General features: G+C 41.3%; 1 protein-coding gene across 3 annotated transcripts in view; it reads right to left on the reverse strand.

Moving 5' to 3' along the window:
- Positions 1 to 19718, reverse strand: part of CFAP54 (cilia and flagella associated protein 54) — a 545361-nt gene that overhangs the window by 280130 nt on the left and 245513 nt on the right. For all 3 annotated transcript variants that reach the window (XM_073620268.1, XM_073620266.1, XM_073620265.1), the window contains exons 31-32: positions 18328 to 18454; positions 1578 to 1686 (exon numbers count right to left, since the gene is read on the reverse strand). In XM_073620268.1, the coding sequence (XP_073476369.1) occupies positions 1578 to 1686; positions 18328 to 18454 (236 nt within the window). The remainder of the gene's footprint in view (positions 1 to 1577; positions 1687 to 18327; positions 18455 to 19718) is intronic.

The raw sequence follows: 19718 nt of genomic DNA on the forward strand, positions 1-19718 counted from the left end.
CACGTTTGTTTTTGAGGTTAAAATTCTTAAACTGGGTTTTCTGCACTAAAAACTAACATATTGAGCTAATAGGGTGGATTTACTAAAGCCAAACAGACTGTGCACTTTGCAAGTGCAGTTGCTCCAGAGCTTAGTAAATAAGGGGAGGCTTTGCTAACTTCCATCATCCAATCATGTTCAAGCAAAAATGCTGTTTTTTTAATTTCCTTGCATGTGATTGGGCATTCTTTGCAAAGTGAAGCTTTATCTCATTTACTAAGCTCTGGAGCAACTGCACTTACAAAGTGCAGTTTATTTGCCTTAAAGCAGAGCTCCACCCAAAAGTGGAACTTCCACTCATCTGATCCCTCCCCCTCTCCGGTGCCACAATTGGCACCTTACAGGGGGAGGGCAGACAGGATACCTGTCTTTGACAGGTATCCTTTCCCACTTCTGGGAGCCTCAGCCGCGGCTATTGATGTCACGGCTGGGGCTCCCTCCTACTCCCTCCTCCTTCCCCTATCGCCGGCCCAGAAGGAGCGAGGAGCGGGCCTGGCGCATGCGCAGTAGGGTTCCCAGCATGAAGCCGAAAGGCTACACTGCTGGGTACCCTTACGCACAATGGCGGCGGCAGCACCCGACAGCTGGACAGCTGATGTAAACATCAGCTGCAGTGCCGACATTGCTGGACTCCAGGACAGGTAAGTGTCCTACTGTTAAAAGCCAGCAGCTACAGTATGTGTAGTTGCTGGTTTTTATTTTTTTTTTCTTGGGCGGACCTCCGCTTTAAGTAAATCCACCCTAAAGTCTAGCAAAACCATATGCTGTGAAGGAGGAAAATAAGGCACTTTTCCTTGTCACTGTGCAATAAAGGTGTTAAAGTATCTTTTTTTGAGGGTATGCTAGGCCCTACCTCATCCACTAATCCCAAACATTTTACATGCCACCTGTGGGAGGGATAGGCTCTGAGAGAGTTTACTGTTGCTTGCAGCAATTTTCTAAAAATGTGTAATAACAGATGATACAGAAAAAACACTTATGCCCTGTACACACAATAGGATTTTCCGATGTAAAGTGTGTGATAGGACCTTGTTGTCGGAAATTCCGACCGTGTGTGGGCTCCATCACACATTTTCCATAGGAATTTCCGACACACAAAGTTTGAGAGCTTGCTATAAAATTTTCCGACAACAAAATCCGTTGTCAGAAATTCTGATCATGTGTACACAAATCCGACGCACAAAGTGCCACGCATGCTCAGAATAAATTAAGAGACGAAAGCTATTGGCTACTGCCCCGTTTATAGTCCCAACGTACGTGTTTTACGTCACCGCGTTCAGAACGATCGGATTTTCCGACAACCATGTGTATGCAAGACAAGTTTGAGCCAACATCCGTCGGAAAAAATCCTAGGATTTTGTTGTCGGAATGTCCGACCGTGTGTACAGGGCATAATTTGGGTGCTGGTCCCAGTCAGTGACTCACTAATAAAAGAAGCCTGTATAAGGATGACAACAATGGCAAGTCCTATATTTCTATCCTGATAGGTTCTCTTTAAAGGCTATATAAAGAAAACGGGGTTTTAGTAAGCACCATACCTTCTGATACTCAACAAGGGTTGTTGTGTATCTCCTAAAAGAATCATTTGCTATTGGCACATCATCTGCTGGATCACTTTGTTTTTTTCCAAGAATATTTTCATTCCTCCTAAATAGGGAAAAAGAGAAAAAAGATACTGAATGAACACGCATGATCAAAGTATTGATGATCAAGATCTTCCACAATCATGACAAAGGTTCAAATCTGCCTACAGTAAAGCCAGTGGCAGCATGTAGACCCACAGGTAGGAGCTGTAAAATGTATGCGGCTTGTTAGTGCATTGTGCAGTATGCATAAGGATGCATTCTGGGGTGCGCTGTCCAAAATACAGGGAATGGTGGCTATGCTGAAACATTTGCTCTTATCAAGTGCTTACCTAAAATTGCCTGTCTGCTTTTTAATATACAATTTGCTGACTTTTAGCACCTAAGGTCCCACTTTCATTTTTGCTCAGAACCCTATTTGCATTTATACCAGCCCTGCGCTATAGTGAACTCTGGCACATTTGCAAAAGAGCCCTATGAGCGATCTGCTGTCAGTGAAAATAACTGTCTTTAAACCTGTTGTAGAACTATGAACACCAGCAGCACTATTTCCAGATCCGATCTTGTTTAAATATTTTCCTGCATGATCCCAGTAAAGGCACCTTGTTCTGTCCTTCCATACTGGGAGTCCTCTGCATAGGGGACTTGGTATGATTCAACAGTGAAATATTAACTCTCTTAGCTAGAAAAAAATAGAAAAGTAAAAAGCATATTTATATCGTATTTACTTCAAAGAGTAATGTGCATCAGAGATATTTGCAAGAAATTTTTCATAGCATGGAAGTGTTCTCTAGTACTTTCTTGAAACATGCTGGCAATTTCTTATAATGGGCATGATAAAACAGTGACATGCTTCTGCCTACATCTCCATATTTTACCATGCTTATAATGAACTAGCCCCAGCCATTAAACCACACCTATTTAGTCATGCACAATTTTCGATACATCGTGATTTTATGCCACTTATCTTCTAGTGCCATTGCTTTAAAACAAGCCAGTTTTGCTTTATATGGTTTTTGTTTAATCTGAAATACTGTCTTGTAATAATTACTATTTTTTTTAATCTGAAATTCGGGCAAGCAGATAAATACACTGTTGAAATACATCCATAGCAGGTATTTTAGGAGTTGAAATTTTATCCATTCATGCCTGAGATTTACAGCTGGCCACGGGATCTGAATTTTTAAAATAACCTAGGTCACCTCCTATCCCCCAACCTGTGAATGGATGGTGAAGGTCTATTTACAACATGGTGGATTTGCTGCAATTACATTGGTTGTGAATGGAACCCAACACAACTTCAAAATGCACTTGCACTGCAATGCTTCTATAGAGAAGCACAGTAGGCAGGGTCCTGTGCATTACATCCCTCCCTCACCCTACTCTTTCCCCATATCAGCATGCTTTTTTGTCGGCTTTTGTAATTACAGCACCATTACTGACTTCTAGTGCTGCCCCTCCCTCGCCTGCCCTCTGTAGAGGGGGTAACAAGACGCTCTTTAATATGTTCACTAGCAGCATATAAAAATACATTTCACCATTTTTTTAAAGCATAAATAACCGTATGAATTATTTTTACCTCTGCCTGGAGCTTTAAGTAATATGAGTTTCTAGGATATATGATATTTGTCTGTAAAAATTTGTTCTGTCAGTAAATGTTCCAAAAATGTAGTTACTAAAAAAATATTTGGAAGTTGGCAGCTATGTTTTGGTGTTCCAGTGTGGAAAAGATGCACATTAGTTACCCAACAACAAACATCCAGGGAAAATGGGGCCAGATCTGGCAGCATTTACATGCAAAGGATTACTGGTGACCTATGCATCATGTGACACAGACATGTAAAAGAGTTGTCTGATATCCCTTGTGTGCTAATGTCACCACTGGAGTACACACCTCCAAGGATTGTACTTGAAGTCCAGCAGCTGCAGCCGGACGTGTTAAACTAGTGGGGTGATGGACCCGCTAGTTGCGTTTGCTTCCTAAGACAAAAGTTCACAGTCCTCTACTATCTGCTGAGATGTGCCTTAAGTATTTCACAACACTTGAACAAACAATGGCTGAAGAAATAAATATTTAAGCCGACTAAGAAATATTGAGGTGGAACTTGAAATGTGGCTGAAGTGGAATTTGAAAACACTGGAGAAAGGAGAGTCATGTGTGGTAACCATTACAAGCACAGGCCCCATGCCATTTTTCCTAGTGAGGTTAGAAATTCAAAGGAAGACATTTAATTGGTTGCTATAGGTCACAAAGTCACTTTTTTTTTCCTTTGACTTTTTCATAAATTTAGAGCAATTATCTATTTTATCTGGAGACCTCTTCATGGGATTTACCCCCTTTGTCACCTGAGAGGGCAAAAAGAGAAAAAATTTGTATCGGTGTTTCTTCTAAATGGTAAAGAATTCCGCTTTTTCCAAAGTCTCATCTTGACCCTTCATGAAATCAGAATCTAGAATTTGGCTTTAGTCTGCTACTATTTCACTGAATAAAAATAGAATTACATTACAAATTAATACCCTGCAATACTCGTGCAGGTAGAAACAAAATCAATAAGCAGGTGGTTGTCAACATTTCACTCTCTTTGTACAAGTGTGAGATGACAGTTTATTGATTCAAATCTATTTTGCTACTTCAATTTAGAAATCAATTTCACAAAGTGAAAGCAAGGCCCATAACCATATGAAACTTTTTTTCTATATAGGTGCATATGAAGTAAAATATTCTGTATTGTACATTAATAATCATTTAATGTTATAAATTACTTACAGAATGCTGCACATTGTTATATTAATAAACAGAACATAGTACATTCATTCCTTTACTTACTGCATTTAAAGTTAACTTGCCTTACAAAACCTGTGCTGTTTCAACAGTATTGAACATTTCAGATGTACTTTAACAACACAAAAAGAGTTTAGATACCACTTCCTTAACAAAAGCCATAAATTATTCAGCATACAAAATATAAAAGGATTGTGTTCAACCCCTGAACTCACATAATACCACAGCCCTGCAGTGTTGAAGGGTGCTGTTAACATATGCATGTCCATCAGCCATTGATGCTGCACTATCTGACTTGCTAACAACCCCAGAACACAGATGGCCCAACAGTGTCCTACAGATAGAGAATCTGATAGAGGTTTGCCAGACTTTTCAAGAGCATGGATATACCTTACCACCCTAATATGGCACCTCAGTGTGTGCAGCAGAATCAGTAGGCCTGGATCCTAAAAATGGCCAAAGACGGTAGTTTTTTTTATTCCTTCGGCCAGCAGGCTGGGAGCAAGGTGGATGCAGGAGTCGAGGACAAGTGAGGTAAATGAAGGAAACCCCCTGCCAGGACAATGTATTGTGTCAAATTTTACAACATTTTCAAACATAGAACTGCTGTCAAGCAGAAAAGGCAACACACTGATCTAAATGTAGCCAGTCCCTGATGAGCCAGCGAAATTTCAATCAGTGTATGGCTAAGACCTACGTCAATTACAAGGTCACTACCAAAAAGGACCTTGGTGGAGCTCTTTCCAAAAAACTAAAACAGATGACTGATCCCTGCACTATTAGTAAGGATAAATTGAAAATGTCCACCTTGGTAGAATTAAAGATCTAACACAATCTAGTTGACACTGACAAGGCAACACTAAGGCAATGCAAATTTATTTCCTGCAACCACGGGCAATTCCCCCATCCACACAGACAGTGCTAACAGGGGAATCAGCAATTGTCTTCTCCCGACAGGGTGGGGCGGGGGAAGCCGACCACGCCGGAAGAAGACAGTGATTATTTCTAGCAGCTATATCAGCCGCTTTCGATAATTGGAAGCAAATCCGGTAGGCTGGTTGTACCCAAGTTGATCGATCGATCAACTTGGTACATTCAGCCTGCCCATTAACGGTTTGAAACTTGGCCGATTCCTGCTGAACCGGCCGAGATCAGAATCATGTATGGCTGGACTAAAATCACAGTTTAGCACACTTCATAATGGTCAGGAAGACAAAACTTTCTAATCATACAAAGCATACTATATATTTAAAGTAACTTAGGACATAACTGAGTTAGAGCTAGATTTAGGAACTTGTGTGCTCTTCACTCCCTGACATACTGTAGCAGTGCAAGATTTAAAAACAGACTGCATCCATAAAAATGTTAGGCAAAAACCCAGAACTGAAAAACCTCCAAAAGATATAACAATAAGATATAATTATTATAAAGCTAATGTTACTATGTTGGATTTTTGGAATCCTTGGGATATAGTGCTCCTGGATTCTACCATTTGCATCCTTTTAGACTTACAAGAATTGATTTACAAAAGGAAAATAGGCAGTTCACTTTGCAACAGAATTTCCCCTTAGCTAAAAAAACGTGGTAAGAATTCACTTAGAAAATACACGATCACGTGAAAGGAAAATTTAATCATTAAAAATAAAAAACAATATTTTTGTTTGTTCATGATTGGAAGTCATCAGAGCTTCACCTCATTCACAAAGCTAAAGGAATATTCCCTTGCAAAGGGGCCAGCACATTTACCTTTAGTATATCAAACCCAACGCCTACAAAACTTTCTCAAAGGGGTAGTTTAAAGGGGAGTAGCTGTTTTGTATGCATTTTCATTTTAGGGCAGGCCACGCACAATGTGACTTTCTTTCCTGCAATCACGGCTTGCAGGAAACAAATTTGCACAATTCCCTAAGCAACACAGTAAGTGCTGACAGGGGAATCTCTCCTGCCAAGCTATTGTCTGATATTGAAGAAAGTGCTTATTACTAGCGGCTAGTGGCAATCCAGTTAGTGGCAATCCTAAGAGAATCCGGCAGGCTGGTTGTACCCAAGTTGATCGATTGATCAACTTGGTACATTCAGTCTGCCCATCAACGGTTCGAATCTCGATTCAAACTGTGTATGGCTAGCCCTAGTTTATTATGGTCAATGCAAAAAATAAAATTAATTGTTTTTCACACTCAAGTAAATATGAAATGTATATGAATATTATGTGGCCTTTTATCCAGCCAGCAGGTAAAACTCTAGGCACCTTTCATCGCTCTCTCTCTCGCTCTCTTTTCTCTCATTAGCACATACTGAAAAAGCATGTTAAATACAGAGGTACAAGATTCAGTGAGATACAGCCACATCTGGAAATATCCTAAGCTGGTTACACATGGTTCAGTTTTTTCATTCAACCAGCAAACTGAATGAAAAATCTTTACTGATTTCCCCTATACACTCAAAGTAGATGGGGGAATCCTCCCCACTGCACTATTGTTATTGTATTCTGACAGCAGAGAGACCCCCAACCCCCGTCAAAATACACAGATCAGCACTGAACTCATTGGCTACTGATTATGCAGCTTTTATTTGACATAGTGGTTGAACAGAAATCAATCAGTAGATGGACTTCTGTTTAACTGTAGTAGCCAGAAATTTCACAAAATTTAGCTGGTAACTGCTGAACCGGTCAAATTTTGATCCATCCATGGCCACCTTTAGGTTAGGCTTCTTTGGGATTTGTCATGCAGTAAATATTTATTTGCAAAACAAAAAATGTATACATTGTAAAGATAATATATTAATAGTCAGTTTAAAAACACATAAACCTAAAATATAAAATACAAATTTTAATATTACAACATTTTATAAAAATAAGCCTTTATAAAACCTCAGACATCAGTTTTTACCTGTCAATAATTATAATACAGGTGGGGATTATCCTTCAAGATAATTGGGCTCCATTCACAAAGCGGTGTCTACCACTTTAAAAAATGTGATAAAATACCGTATAGCGCTTTTCAAATAGTTTTTTGGCATTCACAAAAAAACCCTTCTCCTGAAATATACGGTACTTATCTCATGAAACTATGCAGTATTTTATCTCATGCGATATCCAGTAGAATGGATGGAGTGGAGAAGAATTAGAACCCTTGTCAATTTGTATAGCTAATAAAGAGGTAAAATGATTTAAACCGTAGAAATATGCCAACTCACTAAGTCGGTGCAGTCCATGCAGCATATGTATTAATACAAAAGGTGGCTAGAATACCAGTCAAAGGGAAGCTGCTTTCACAGGACACAAGTGGTGTATCAAAAAACTACTAAGTTAAATTAGTTAAATACAAAATAACTTTATACATATGTACTGTATATATAAATACCGTTCTTCTACAACGCTGTCTTTTTTATTGGTGGAAAAAAGGTATTTATATATGTGTGTGATTTTTGATACTATTTTCATTCAATATTTGACATTTATAATGATCTTTTGCATTTACTTAAAGTATAACTAAAGGAAAAAACTTTTTTTTTAGATTTGGATAGGGTGGAGAAGTAGTAGAACACCTATTAGGTTTGTATTGCTTTCGCTGTCCTCATTAGGGAGATTCACCCTCTCTATTTGTCCTTTTACCATTATCATTGAAAATGAAGTTAAAAGAAAACCTCAAATTTTGGGTTGTCCCCAGAAAAGTAATAGAGAGGAAATTTTCTAATGGGGAAACTAGTTCTGGTGACTTGGGGGACCCCAAGGGATTCCCTTAATTTGCAGGGATTTCCTCTCACTTCCTGTTTTGGCTATGGAACAGGAAGTGGAGGTAAATGTCCGCAATGGGCCAAAGATGGCAAAAAAAAAACTGACAGGGGTTTTAACCCTCCATTACTCTGTCCAAATTGAAAAAGAAAGTTTTGCCTTTAGTTTAGTGTGATGGTCAGTGGAAAGAATGGCCCTTACACTTATGGTCATTGGGAATAATTACCCCTTATAGATACCTAAAATTATCAATGGTGTCAGTGGGAACTTGTCAGTGGAAAAATATCTAATTGTGAAAAAGTAAAGTATCCCTACTTTAACAAGGGATTATACCATTGTGATATTAATGTACATTGTATTAGGTTTGCAGTGATTGGGAGTTTGTTTTGTAGCAAATGATGTATATGCTTTTATATTCACAAAAAAAGTCTCAAAAAATCTGGTGAAATGACCGAAGAAAATAGATTGATTTTACTATATGTAACTTTCATATGTGGATTTACTAAAAGTAATGGCACATAGAGTGAATACTTTGCAAGTGAAGTTGCTCCAGAGCTTAGTAAAGGAGAGGGAGGTCTGCTGACTTCCATCATCCATTCATGTGCAAGCAAAAATGCTGTTTTTTTTCCTTGCATGTGATTGGGTATTCTTTGTAAAGTGAAGCTCTACCTCATGTACTAAGCTTTGGAGCAACTTGCAAAGTGCACAGTCTGCCTTAAAAGAGGAGTAAAGAGAAGTAAAGGATTTTTTTTCCCCAATCATACCTACAGTAGGTGGATGCAGCATGGGTCCGATGCTGCATCTGACCCCTGTCACCTCTACACTGCGAACTGAGCCATCAAACACCGCCGATCACTCGGTTTTCAGAATTCCGTGAGCAGAGAGCTGTAGACTGACAGTCACAGCTCTCTGCTTATCTCCCTCCTTGCTCATTGGAGCGCTGAGCTGTGGAGGGGACTGAGCGACCATCTCAGGCTCTCAGTGGCTCGCTGAGAGGCTGAGCCGGGTGTCAGTCCAGGCACCTGGTGGATCCAGACTCCATGACTGAGATGACGTGGACCCTGGACTGACATTGGTGACGTCAGCAGAGAGCGTACTTCAGCCCGTTCTCTGCTGCAAACGTGTCACAGGAGTGTAAAACGAATTGCACTTTTTTTTGCTAGAAAATCACTTAGAACCCCCAAACATTATATATTTTTTTCTAACACCCTAGAGAATAAAATGGCGGTTGTTGCAATACTTTCTATCACAACGTATTTGCGCAGCGGTCTTACAAGTGCACTTTTTTTGGAAAAAATACTTTTTTTTTTTAAATCTCCATAGGCGCGGTTAAAAAATTCTACAGGTTGCATGTTTTGAGTTACAGAGGAAGTCTGGGTTAGAATTATTGCTCTTGTTCTACCGATCGCTGCGATACCTCACATGTGTGGTTTGAACACCGTTTTCATATGCGGGCGCTGCTCACGTATGCGCTCGCTTCTGCACACGAGCTCGGCGGGACGGGGTGCTAAAAAATTTTTAATTTTTTAATTTATTTTTTTTACCTTTTATTTTTTATTTTTACACTGTTCTTTAAAAAAAAAAAAAAAAAAAAAAGTGTGTCACTTTTATTCCTATTGTAAACATCCCTTGTAACAGAAAAAAAGCATAACAGGACCTCCTAAATATGAGATCTGGGATCAAAAAGACCTGAGATCTCATATTTACACTAAAATGCAATAAAGAAAAAAAAATTAAATGTCATTTGAAAAAAATAAATAAAAAATATGTCTCTTTAAGAGCTATGGGCAGAAATTACGTTTTGACGTCGCTTCCGCCCTGCAGTGGTATGGAAACGGGTGGGGGCCATCTTCCCTCACTCATCTCCATACCACAGACGTGACAGGACCGATCGCCTCTGCCGCTACCGGCGGCTCAGGTAAGCGGCGGAGGGCACTGGAGCGCGGCGGAGGGGGCCCCCCTCTCCCGCCGCCAATAAAAGTGATCTTGCGACGAATCCGCCACAGAGACCACTTTTATCTGAGACCGGACCGCCCGCTGAAGAAGAGGATACTGAGGTTATGGTAGCTAGCTGCTGCTATAACAACCCTCTTCAAAGTACCGACGTATAACGACGGCGGGCGGTCCGTATGTGGTTAAAGTAGAATTATAGGCAAAACTTTTTTTTTCATTTTGGATAGAGTAAGGGAGGGTTATAACCTCTGTCGGTTTTTATGTTTTTAAATCTGTGTCTCCACTGGAAGATGTCCCCTCTATTACTTTTCTGGGGACAACTCAAAGAGATTGGGGATTTTCTTTTACTTTCACTTTCAATGATGATGATAACAGGACAAATAGAGAGGACGAAACTAATGAGGGCACAGACAGCAATAAAAACCTGCCAGGTGTTCTAATCCACCTCCACTCTATCCAAAAATTTTTAAAAAATTTAAAAAAATGTTTCCTTTAGTTATACTTTAAATAAATAAACCCCAATGATTTCCACATTTCCATATTTAGGTTTCTATGCCTTACTGTTGAGAGAAGTGATCCAAAAAGGCAGAGACTACTCAAAAGTGCCTATTATATTTTTACATTCCTTAAATATTGCATGCCTGTACTACTACTTAATTACTGCATGCATTTAAACATTTATTTCCTTCTGCGAATTGAATTTCCAACCTTTTAATGCGGCATTTACCTTAGCGTTTTGCAGCAAATACCACAAAACGGTATAGTGAATTGACAGTTTCAGGATCACATACAATGTTTAAGGAAAATGTTTCTGGACACCTAAATACTGCATGCGATCTGATTTAGTGAATGGCGCCCACTGTCCTTTAGGATAGTAGAACTTTGTATAATGGGCACTGGAGCATAGTGATTTCAAAATCAAAACAAAATTCAAGTAATCTAATCTCCTATTTTATAAAATGAATGGAAACCTGTGCTTAGCACAAAACTTTCTACTAGAAAAAGAGTGAGAGCTAAAATCAGGTGTCTCAAAATGTGGTAATCCAATGCACACTGCCCCAAAAACAATTTAACCTGAAATGATGGCAGACCTAAAGCTGGCCATACATGGATCAAAATTTGTCCAGTTCAGCAGGGACCGGCCGAGATTCAATCTATCTGTGGGCAGGCTCATTATACCCAAGACGATCTATTGTTCAATTTTGGGGATTTTTTTCTTATTATGTTGGATTTTATACATGCTATTACTGCCGGCGGCTATAGCCGCCATCAGCAATCATTCGTTTTTGCCAGCCAGGAGAGCTCCCCCCCAACCACAGAACACAACAGTGCTGCGGGAGGCATTCCCCAATTAAGGGCAATTTCACACACGCGAACCGCTAAGGTCCGCTGTCAGTTTTTCAGGCGGACCTGAACGGACGCTCCATGCACCTCTATGGAGCGATGGATGTCAGTGGTGACATGTCCGCTGACATCTGATCCGCTCCGCTAAATCCAGACGGATGGAAATCCTATTTTCCATGCTCCTGGCGGATCGGATAAAAACAGACAGGTGGATCTGTTTCCATCCAATTCCCCATAGAGTAGTGCGGGGCTCTGACAGGTCCATCTCTGCACACTGAGCAGAGACGGACTTGTCATCTGCCGGCTCAGGGGAGATCAATGGAGCGATTGCCCGCTGAGCAAGCGGAGTCTGTGAAAATGGACAAGCATGTGTGAAAGAACCCTAACACTGACTGTGTTGATGGGGGAATTGAGTTATTTTCTTTCTTTCCACCTGTGGTGGAAGGAAAGCAATTCAAATCAGCTATGGGCTGCTTAACTGGGACTGCATAACAAACTTATTTACATAAGCTAAGCAATAAATTAATATAGCTGAAACAGAGTTTGTGAACAAACTTTGGTTAATCCAAAAATAATCTTTTGACAGAGTCATAATTAAATATGGATTGTTATGTAAAACTGGAAACGAAAGATACGATTTTTCTATTTTTAAAGAACAAGAATGTCCTGTGTGTAAAATGTATACAGATTATATTAGGAGATAAATTGTAGAAAAAAAACAACAAAAAAAAACAAAAAAAAAAACAATATAATGTATGTATAAATGACGTTTTACGTGTTTTTTCCTACTAACTAGTCCTAACTACCAATTGGCTTAAAAAATATGTTAGTATTGTTTTTTCCTTACCTGCACATAAAAAACCTCATCTGGCCATAGGAGAACCTACACAGAAGCATGTTTTGTTTGAGAAATCAAACTCAGTTTGTTGTCAGGGGTTTTCGTCTTTTGTTTTGATATATTGGAAACAGAAAATGCACTTTGGTATTTGAGCATTTGTTGAAGGTTTTTTTTTTGTATAGCAAAGATTAAACCACACTCACAGGGCTTATACATGATTCACAGGGCTTATACATGATAGAGTTGTGAAAGTTTTCAATGGACCTATCCATCTGTCTAAGCAAGAAACTGAATCTGAAGCTATTATCTTAGAAGAACCACATACTACATGACAATATATTGTGATGGCCTTTGAAATATCACTAACCCGAAAGATTTACTAGGACAAGAATGAGAGTGCATTCTCAAAAAAAATTTGTGAAATGTGCTCTGAGTTTTTTTTTCTGCTATTTTCAAAGATCTTTACCTTAAAGAGCAAGTAGAAGGCAGAGTGCCAAAGACTGTTCGATACATTGCCAAGATGCCAGGAGAAAGGTGGCTTCAAGAAGACATTTTCTGTATATAAATTCTTTTTTTTTTTATTACTTTTTTTTTTTTTTTTTCTTAATTAAACGTTTTTTCCACTTTCACATGCAGACGAAGCTATCTAGCAAATGTGACAGCTGTAGAATTTGGGGCAAACCATGCAACACTGCCTGTACATAAAATAGCCAGCTTTCGTTTATACGGTTTAAACTTTTTTTCTCTAAAAAATCTGTTTCTGTAACACCTACAAATTATTAGAAAAAGTTAGGCTTTAAGCTGATTGTAAAGGCTTAATTTTTCCTAAAATAAAAAAGAGGTTTATACTTACCTGCTCTGTTCAACTCCTTACCTCCTCTTCTGGGATTCCTCGCTGCTGCTCTCCACTCCATATATTGGGGGCGCACTCCCGAGTGGGGCTGTGTGCAACCATAGACACACACAGTGCGGCTCAGCCCCGCCCCTGCTTCCTCCTCACTGAATCTGATTGACAGCAGCAGGCAGGGCCGGTACAAGGGGTGGGCGGAAGGGACGGGTGCCCTGGGCGGAGCAATTTATTGTAGGAAGGGTGCGCAGCGCTGGCAGGTAGTATGATATTTCTGGGCAAGTGACTATCACCGGCCGCCCCTACAAAATTGCAGAGCTGCGCCTGCTTGCAAAGATGTGCAGAGGCATACTAAGTGCGGGGCGGGCCGCCCCAAGTACCACACAACACACTGGGAGGGGTGTCAGGCTGGCCCCCCCTCCGCGATTGAAGCGGTGCCAGTGCAGCGGGTTTAGGCAGCGGCGCAGTGACAGGCGATCTATATTGTGATGCGAGGGGGAGGGGGTGTGCGGGGGTGCAGGGTGACACCGTTGCACCTACCATCCCCTCCTCTCGCGGCCGCGGGCTGTGTGTCTGTGCGATCCCGGATGTCACACAGGCACAGCCAAGCAGAGTGAAGCCGCCTCCCCCTCCTCTCTGTTTATGGGTAAACAGGGGGAGGGGATCTGCTGAGCATGTGCCGCCGCGCTGATCTGAGGTACTGAATGGGGGGGTCTGCACACTTCACTGAACGGGGGGGCTACACTGAATGGGGGGCTACACTAAAAGGGGGCATCTGCACTGAACGGGGGGCTACACTGGAGGGGGCGTCTGCACTGAACGGGGGACTACACTGAATGGGGGGGCTACACTGAACAGGGGGCTACACTGAATGGGGGGTCTGCACTGAACGGGGTCTGCACTGGAGGGGGCATCTGCACTGAACGGGGGCTACACTGAAGGGGGGTCTGCACTGAACGGGGGGCTACACTGAACGGGGGGCTACACTGAACAGCGGGGCTATACTGAAGGGGGCGTCTGCACTGAAGGGGGTCTGTGTAACATGCAGGGGGTCCAGAGCTGCAGGGTGATGTGTAATGTAAAGGGGCCCAGAGATGCAGGGTAATGTGTAATGTAAAGGGGTCCAGAGGTGCAGGGTGATGTGTAATATAAAGGGGTCCAAAGCTGCAGGGTGATGTGTAATGTAAAGGGGTCCAGAGCTGCAGGGTGATGTGTAATGGGGGGGCTACACTGAACAGGGGGCTACACTGAATGGGGGGTCTGCACTGAACGGGGGGTCTGCACTGAATGGGGGGCTACACTGGAGGGGGCGTCTGCACTGAACGGGGGGCTACACTGAATGGGGGGTCTGCACTGAACGGGGGGCTACACTGAAGGGGGTCTGCACTGAACAGCGGGGCTATACTGAAGGGGGCGTCTGCACTGAAGGGGGGTCTGTGTAACATGCAGGGGGTCCAGAGCTGCAGGGTGATGTGTAATGTAAAGGGGTCCAGAGGTGCAGGGTGATGTGTAATGTAAAGGGGCCCAGAGGTGCAGGGTAATGTGCAATGTAAAGGGGCCCTGAGGTGCAGGGGGCTGTGTAATGTAAAGGGGCTCAGAGGTTCAGGGTACTGTGTAATGTAAAGGGGCCCAGAGGTGCAGGGGGCTGTGTAATGTAAAGGGGCCCAGAGGTGCAGGGGGCTGTGTAATGTAAAGGGGCTCAGAGGTGCAGGGTACTGTGTAATGCAAAGGGGCCCACAGGTTCAGGGGGCTGTGTAATGTAAAGGGGCCCACAGGTGCAGGGGGCTGTGTAATGTAAAGGGGCTCAGAGGTGCAGGGGGCTGTGTAATATAAAGGGGTCCACAGGTGCAGGGGGCTGTGTAATGTAAAGGGGCTCAGAGGTGCAGGGTACTGTGTAATGTAAAGGGGCCCACAGGTGCAGGGTACTGTGTAATGTAAAGGGGCCCACAGGCGCAGGTGGCTGTGTAATGTAAAGCAGTGCAGGGGGCTGTGTAATGTAAAGGGGTCAGTGCGGGGATCGCTGGACTCCAGGTTAGCAGGACTGGGAGGGATGGGGAGGGGGTCCAATGTAAGTTCACCTTACATATTTTCTGTAAAGTGAACTTGCATTTTAATAATTTGCCGACCCGCCGCAGTACATATACTGTGACGGGGCTGCAGGTACAGTATTGTATTGTTGTATTGTTTTAAGTGTTTTCTGGTTTTGAAAGGACACTTGGTTTTGAAAGGACACTGACTCTTTCTTTAGACCCGGGGGGGGGGCGCAGTTAGCCATCTTCGCCCTGGGCACCAGATGGCCTTGTCCCAGCACTGGCAGCAGGAGCCAACTGTTCTCAATATGTCCTGTGAGACCAAGAATAGAGACCAGAGCTGCTGCAGATGAGCACAGTGCAGGATCAAGAGATAACCGGATCAAGAAAGGTAAATATTTAGGGAGATGGGTCGATAGGAACAGCTAGTGGAAGGTCTTTTACTTTAACACAGGTAATGCATTAGGGTTAAAAACCTTCTGACTTTAGAACGACTTGATGAATCCTCAGGGGGACAATGCTACTTCCTGATTTTATTGCAGAATGAAGTGTTGTTTCCCTAGTAAAGGAAGTGGAAATATAATGGATCTACCGAAGGGATCAACAGGTAATAAAATCAGAGGAACCAGAAAAAAAAATAACAAATAATTTGCCCATAAATCAACTTTAAGGACTATTACTTCCCCACACTACCACTGCAAATTAGGCTTTTTGATTCCAACAGTCCTTTTCCAGTGCAAGCCATATAGTTGGTGTCCATAGGGTTTTGTGATGATGTCATTTTGAAATGAGTTTCTACTTTGCTTTTTACCTCCATACAAGTCACTGTGAATGCAATATAATAGTATGGTAAACCCATGAAAAATGCATGTTACATAGATGGTAAATGCATTTTAAAAGCCCACACTAGACATCATTAAAAAAAAGAAGAAAAAGTCACAATTAGACATATGCAAGTAGCTTAATATTTAGGCTTAAAAGGAAACAGGCAAGGTTTGATGTATGCATTAATAGAGATGTTTAGGTTTAAATAAACATTTCTGCCTATTAAACATGTTCATTTTGCATTTTATCTAGCTAAAAGCCCAGCTGAATTGTCACATTTTAATTTCTTTATAGCCCTGTTACCCTTCACACTACGATCTGTAACACACTGTATTTTGCTTAGAATGCCTTTTGTCTCAAGTATAGCAGAGGTATTGCCACACTCCTAAACACAAAGCTCCTTACACAGACCAGTGTTGTAGAGAAACAGAGTCCTGTGTTTTATTTCCACAATTTTTGGTGGTTGCCCACAGTTCTACTTTAAATTACTGTGTCTGCAGATAACTTTCAGCACTGGGAATCAGAGATAAGTGGTCACCTGAAGTTTATGCTGTTAAAAAGGAGGTCCAGCCCCCCCACGAAAAATTAAAAGTCAGCAGCTACAAATAATGCAGCTGCTGACTTTTACTATATGGACACTTACCTGTCCAGGGAGCACCCGATGTCGGCACTGCAGCAGATCTTCGGATCAGCTGTCGAATGCAGCCGCCGCCATTACGGGTAAGGGAACCCGGTAGTGAAGCCTTTAGGCCTCACAGCCAGTTCTCTACTGCCCATGCGCAAACCACAATGTGCTTTATAATTGGTCCAGCAGCGGAGGTAGGAGGAGGGGGTCGAACTTCCGGGAGACCGGGCCGCAGCCCGATCTGCCAATGGTGGGGAACGGTACCTGTCAAAAACAGGTACCCGTTCCCTCCTGAAAGGTGCCAAATGTGGCACCAAACGGGGGGGGGGGGACAGATAAGTGGAAGTTGTTCGATAGAATTATGGAGTTGGAAAGCAACACGTGTGATCAACAGTTAGCAGGGGACCAACCTTCACACCTCAGATTTTCCCTTAGATTTACCTTCAACTATGTAGTGCAAGAGCCTGTCTGATTGCATATAAATTGAAAGTGTTTAGGTTTGACCTAATATTATATGGTTTTGGTAAATCTAAAGGAAGATTGTACAAGATAATTATATAATGTATGGCCAGCCTTAGCAGTATACCTAGGGGAGGTGGACAACAATAAAAAACATGTAACCTTTTCCCACAAGAAAAAAGTTTTGGCTGGAGTTCCACTACAAGCCTTTATTATCTGCTGCTGTCAAGCACTCTCAGTTATGCATTTCTTTTTTTTTTTTTAATGCAGATAGTTCAAATCTGTCTTGCATTGTCCTCTGTAAGATGATGGATTGGAGGAGGAGGAGCCATTTTTTTCAGAAATACCAGCGTTTTAGTGTTCACTTATAGTTAAAAGAGAGGACAAGGGTGCACTACTAGAAGATAGTTTGCAAAATTACTAATTCTGAAAAATGCCATGCTCTTTAAATTGTAATTTTACTTTTGTTGAAAAAAAAAAAAAGTATCCACTGAGGACAATTTTCTTTTTACAGTGCAAGGATTTTGAAAAACAAGTATGTTATAGAATTCTACCTTTTTCTGTTATCAAGAAATTGCTGTTTGTTTCATTGTGTCCTTCCCAGACTGATTTCCTAATAGAGAGCCCGGTTTCATTATAACCACCTGAGCAAATTTTCCTGGTCAAATGGGTCAAGTGTACTGGTCAAGTGTCTGCATCCATTTAGTAGAAAAGTCAGTCAGTGTATCTCCCAAAAAATGAAATCCCTAGTGTAGGGGTGCATTAAATTTTACTTGTAACTTAGTGCAGACTTCTGAGAAACTCATAAGCAGGAAATTACATTTCCTATATGCTAAAGGTGTAGAATCCAGGCTGCCATATTGCATTGAACTTTTTGACAGTCTTCCAAAATACAGAGACTGCGGATTGAAACAAAAAAAGCTAATTTTTTAAAATTTTAAATTACAAAATGGTTTGTGTGACAAATAGGTGTATTATTTTTTTTAACAAAAGTACAGCTTTCTGATAACGTACTCATATGGGTGGATCACATGAGGGAGGATAGAAACAGAGATAGATAGATAGATAGATAGATAGATAGATAGATAGATAGATAGATAGATAGATAGATAGATAGATAGATAGATAGATACACTTCTGGGCTGAATTCATACCATTCAATACCAAGTCCAGAATGAATGACTTGAAATGAACAAAGGAGAAAACATTTTTTCTTCATGAATTTTACTTATATCATGATTTACGCAGGAAGATGTAAAACTTTACCTTTTCAAATAGTCAAGCACAGCTGCAGACCACTCAAGTACTTTCTGATGCTTTTCCTCTAATAAAACTCGCTGCAACAACTGAACAATAAATTCCAAGAAACGAGATTTTTTCTTGAATTTCATGACTGTATCAAAAGAGTGAAGATAAGATTGTTATTAGTCTATCTTACATAAAAATGTACCAACTTTACAAAAAGAATTACTGTCTGTAAACAGTCTGATGGAGCCACCAAGCACTTCCCCTTCTTTTTGTGGTGGGAAATCTGATATGCAACACATTTGACCATCCACGGTGGTGGCTAAATCTTACAGATGAATGCCAGCATGGCAGGTGCCCACAGTCATATTATGCAACATTAAAGTGGTTATAAAAAGTATTATCCCTTGAAGATTTTTTATGAATTATTATGAAACATTAAATCCCAGTGGCTTTAATTTTGATTTTGGTTTTATACAGATCGACAGTAATATACTGTTTGTATATTGTCAAAAAGGAAACAGGTCTTTAAATTTAAGTGAAAATCACAAAATAGCTGACTGTATAAATCTGGGAACTGATATTTCCGCATATTTCTTTATGCAAAATTGATCCAACTCTGGCAGGTTGCATGGGCATTATGTGTCAAAATCTATGTTGGATCGAGGTCCAAGACATTGCTATTGTTGTTTGTTAAATGGTTTTTACTTCAACACCTTTCACACTGAGGCGTCTTACAGGCGTTTTTGCGCTAAAAATAGCACCTGAAAAGTGCCTGTAAACTGCCTCTCCTGCAGCCCCAGTGTGAAAGCCCAAGTGCTTCCACACTGGGGCGGTGCGCTTGCAGGACAGGAAAAAAAAGTCCTACAAGCAGCATCTTTGGGGTGGGGGAGGAGCGGTGTATACACCGCTCCTCCCCCGCCCCTGCCATTAAAAACAATGGGCAGGGCTGCTGAAGCACCTGCAAAGTGCTTCAGCAATGGTGCTTTTCGGGCACTTTTAACCCTTTCCTCAGCCGCTAGCGGGGGTTAAAAACGCCCCCTAATGGGCGAAAAGCGCCGCTATAACAGCGGTAAAGCGCCACTAAAACTAGCAGCGTTTTACCGCTAATGCCCCGCCGTCCCAGTGTGAAAGTAGCCTTAATTGCTTGGGGTCATTATCAGCATTATTACAGGTTTTTTTTTTTTAACAAAAACAGTTTGCATAGCATTTTTACAATATAAAAGGAGACAGCACAGTTACAATACAATTCAAGACAAGAGGAATAAGGGGCTCTGCTTTTGAGAGTTTACAATCTAAAGGGGAGGAAAAGTGATTCAAAATGTAGTGAACTGTGTTGTTCAAAACTGTAAAATTTCAGGCAGAACTGGAGATAGCCATACAAGTTGGGGTAGGGTGTTTCAGAGGATGGG

The sequence above is a fragment of the Aquarana catesbeiana genome, linkage group LG03 (assembly GCF_042186555.1).
Source record: "Aquarana catesbeiana isolate 2022-GZ linkage group LG03, ASM4218655v1, whole genome shotgun sequence".
NCBI lineage: Eukaryota > Metazoa > Chordata > Amphibia > Anura > Ranidae > Aquarana > Aquarana catesbeiana.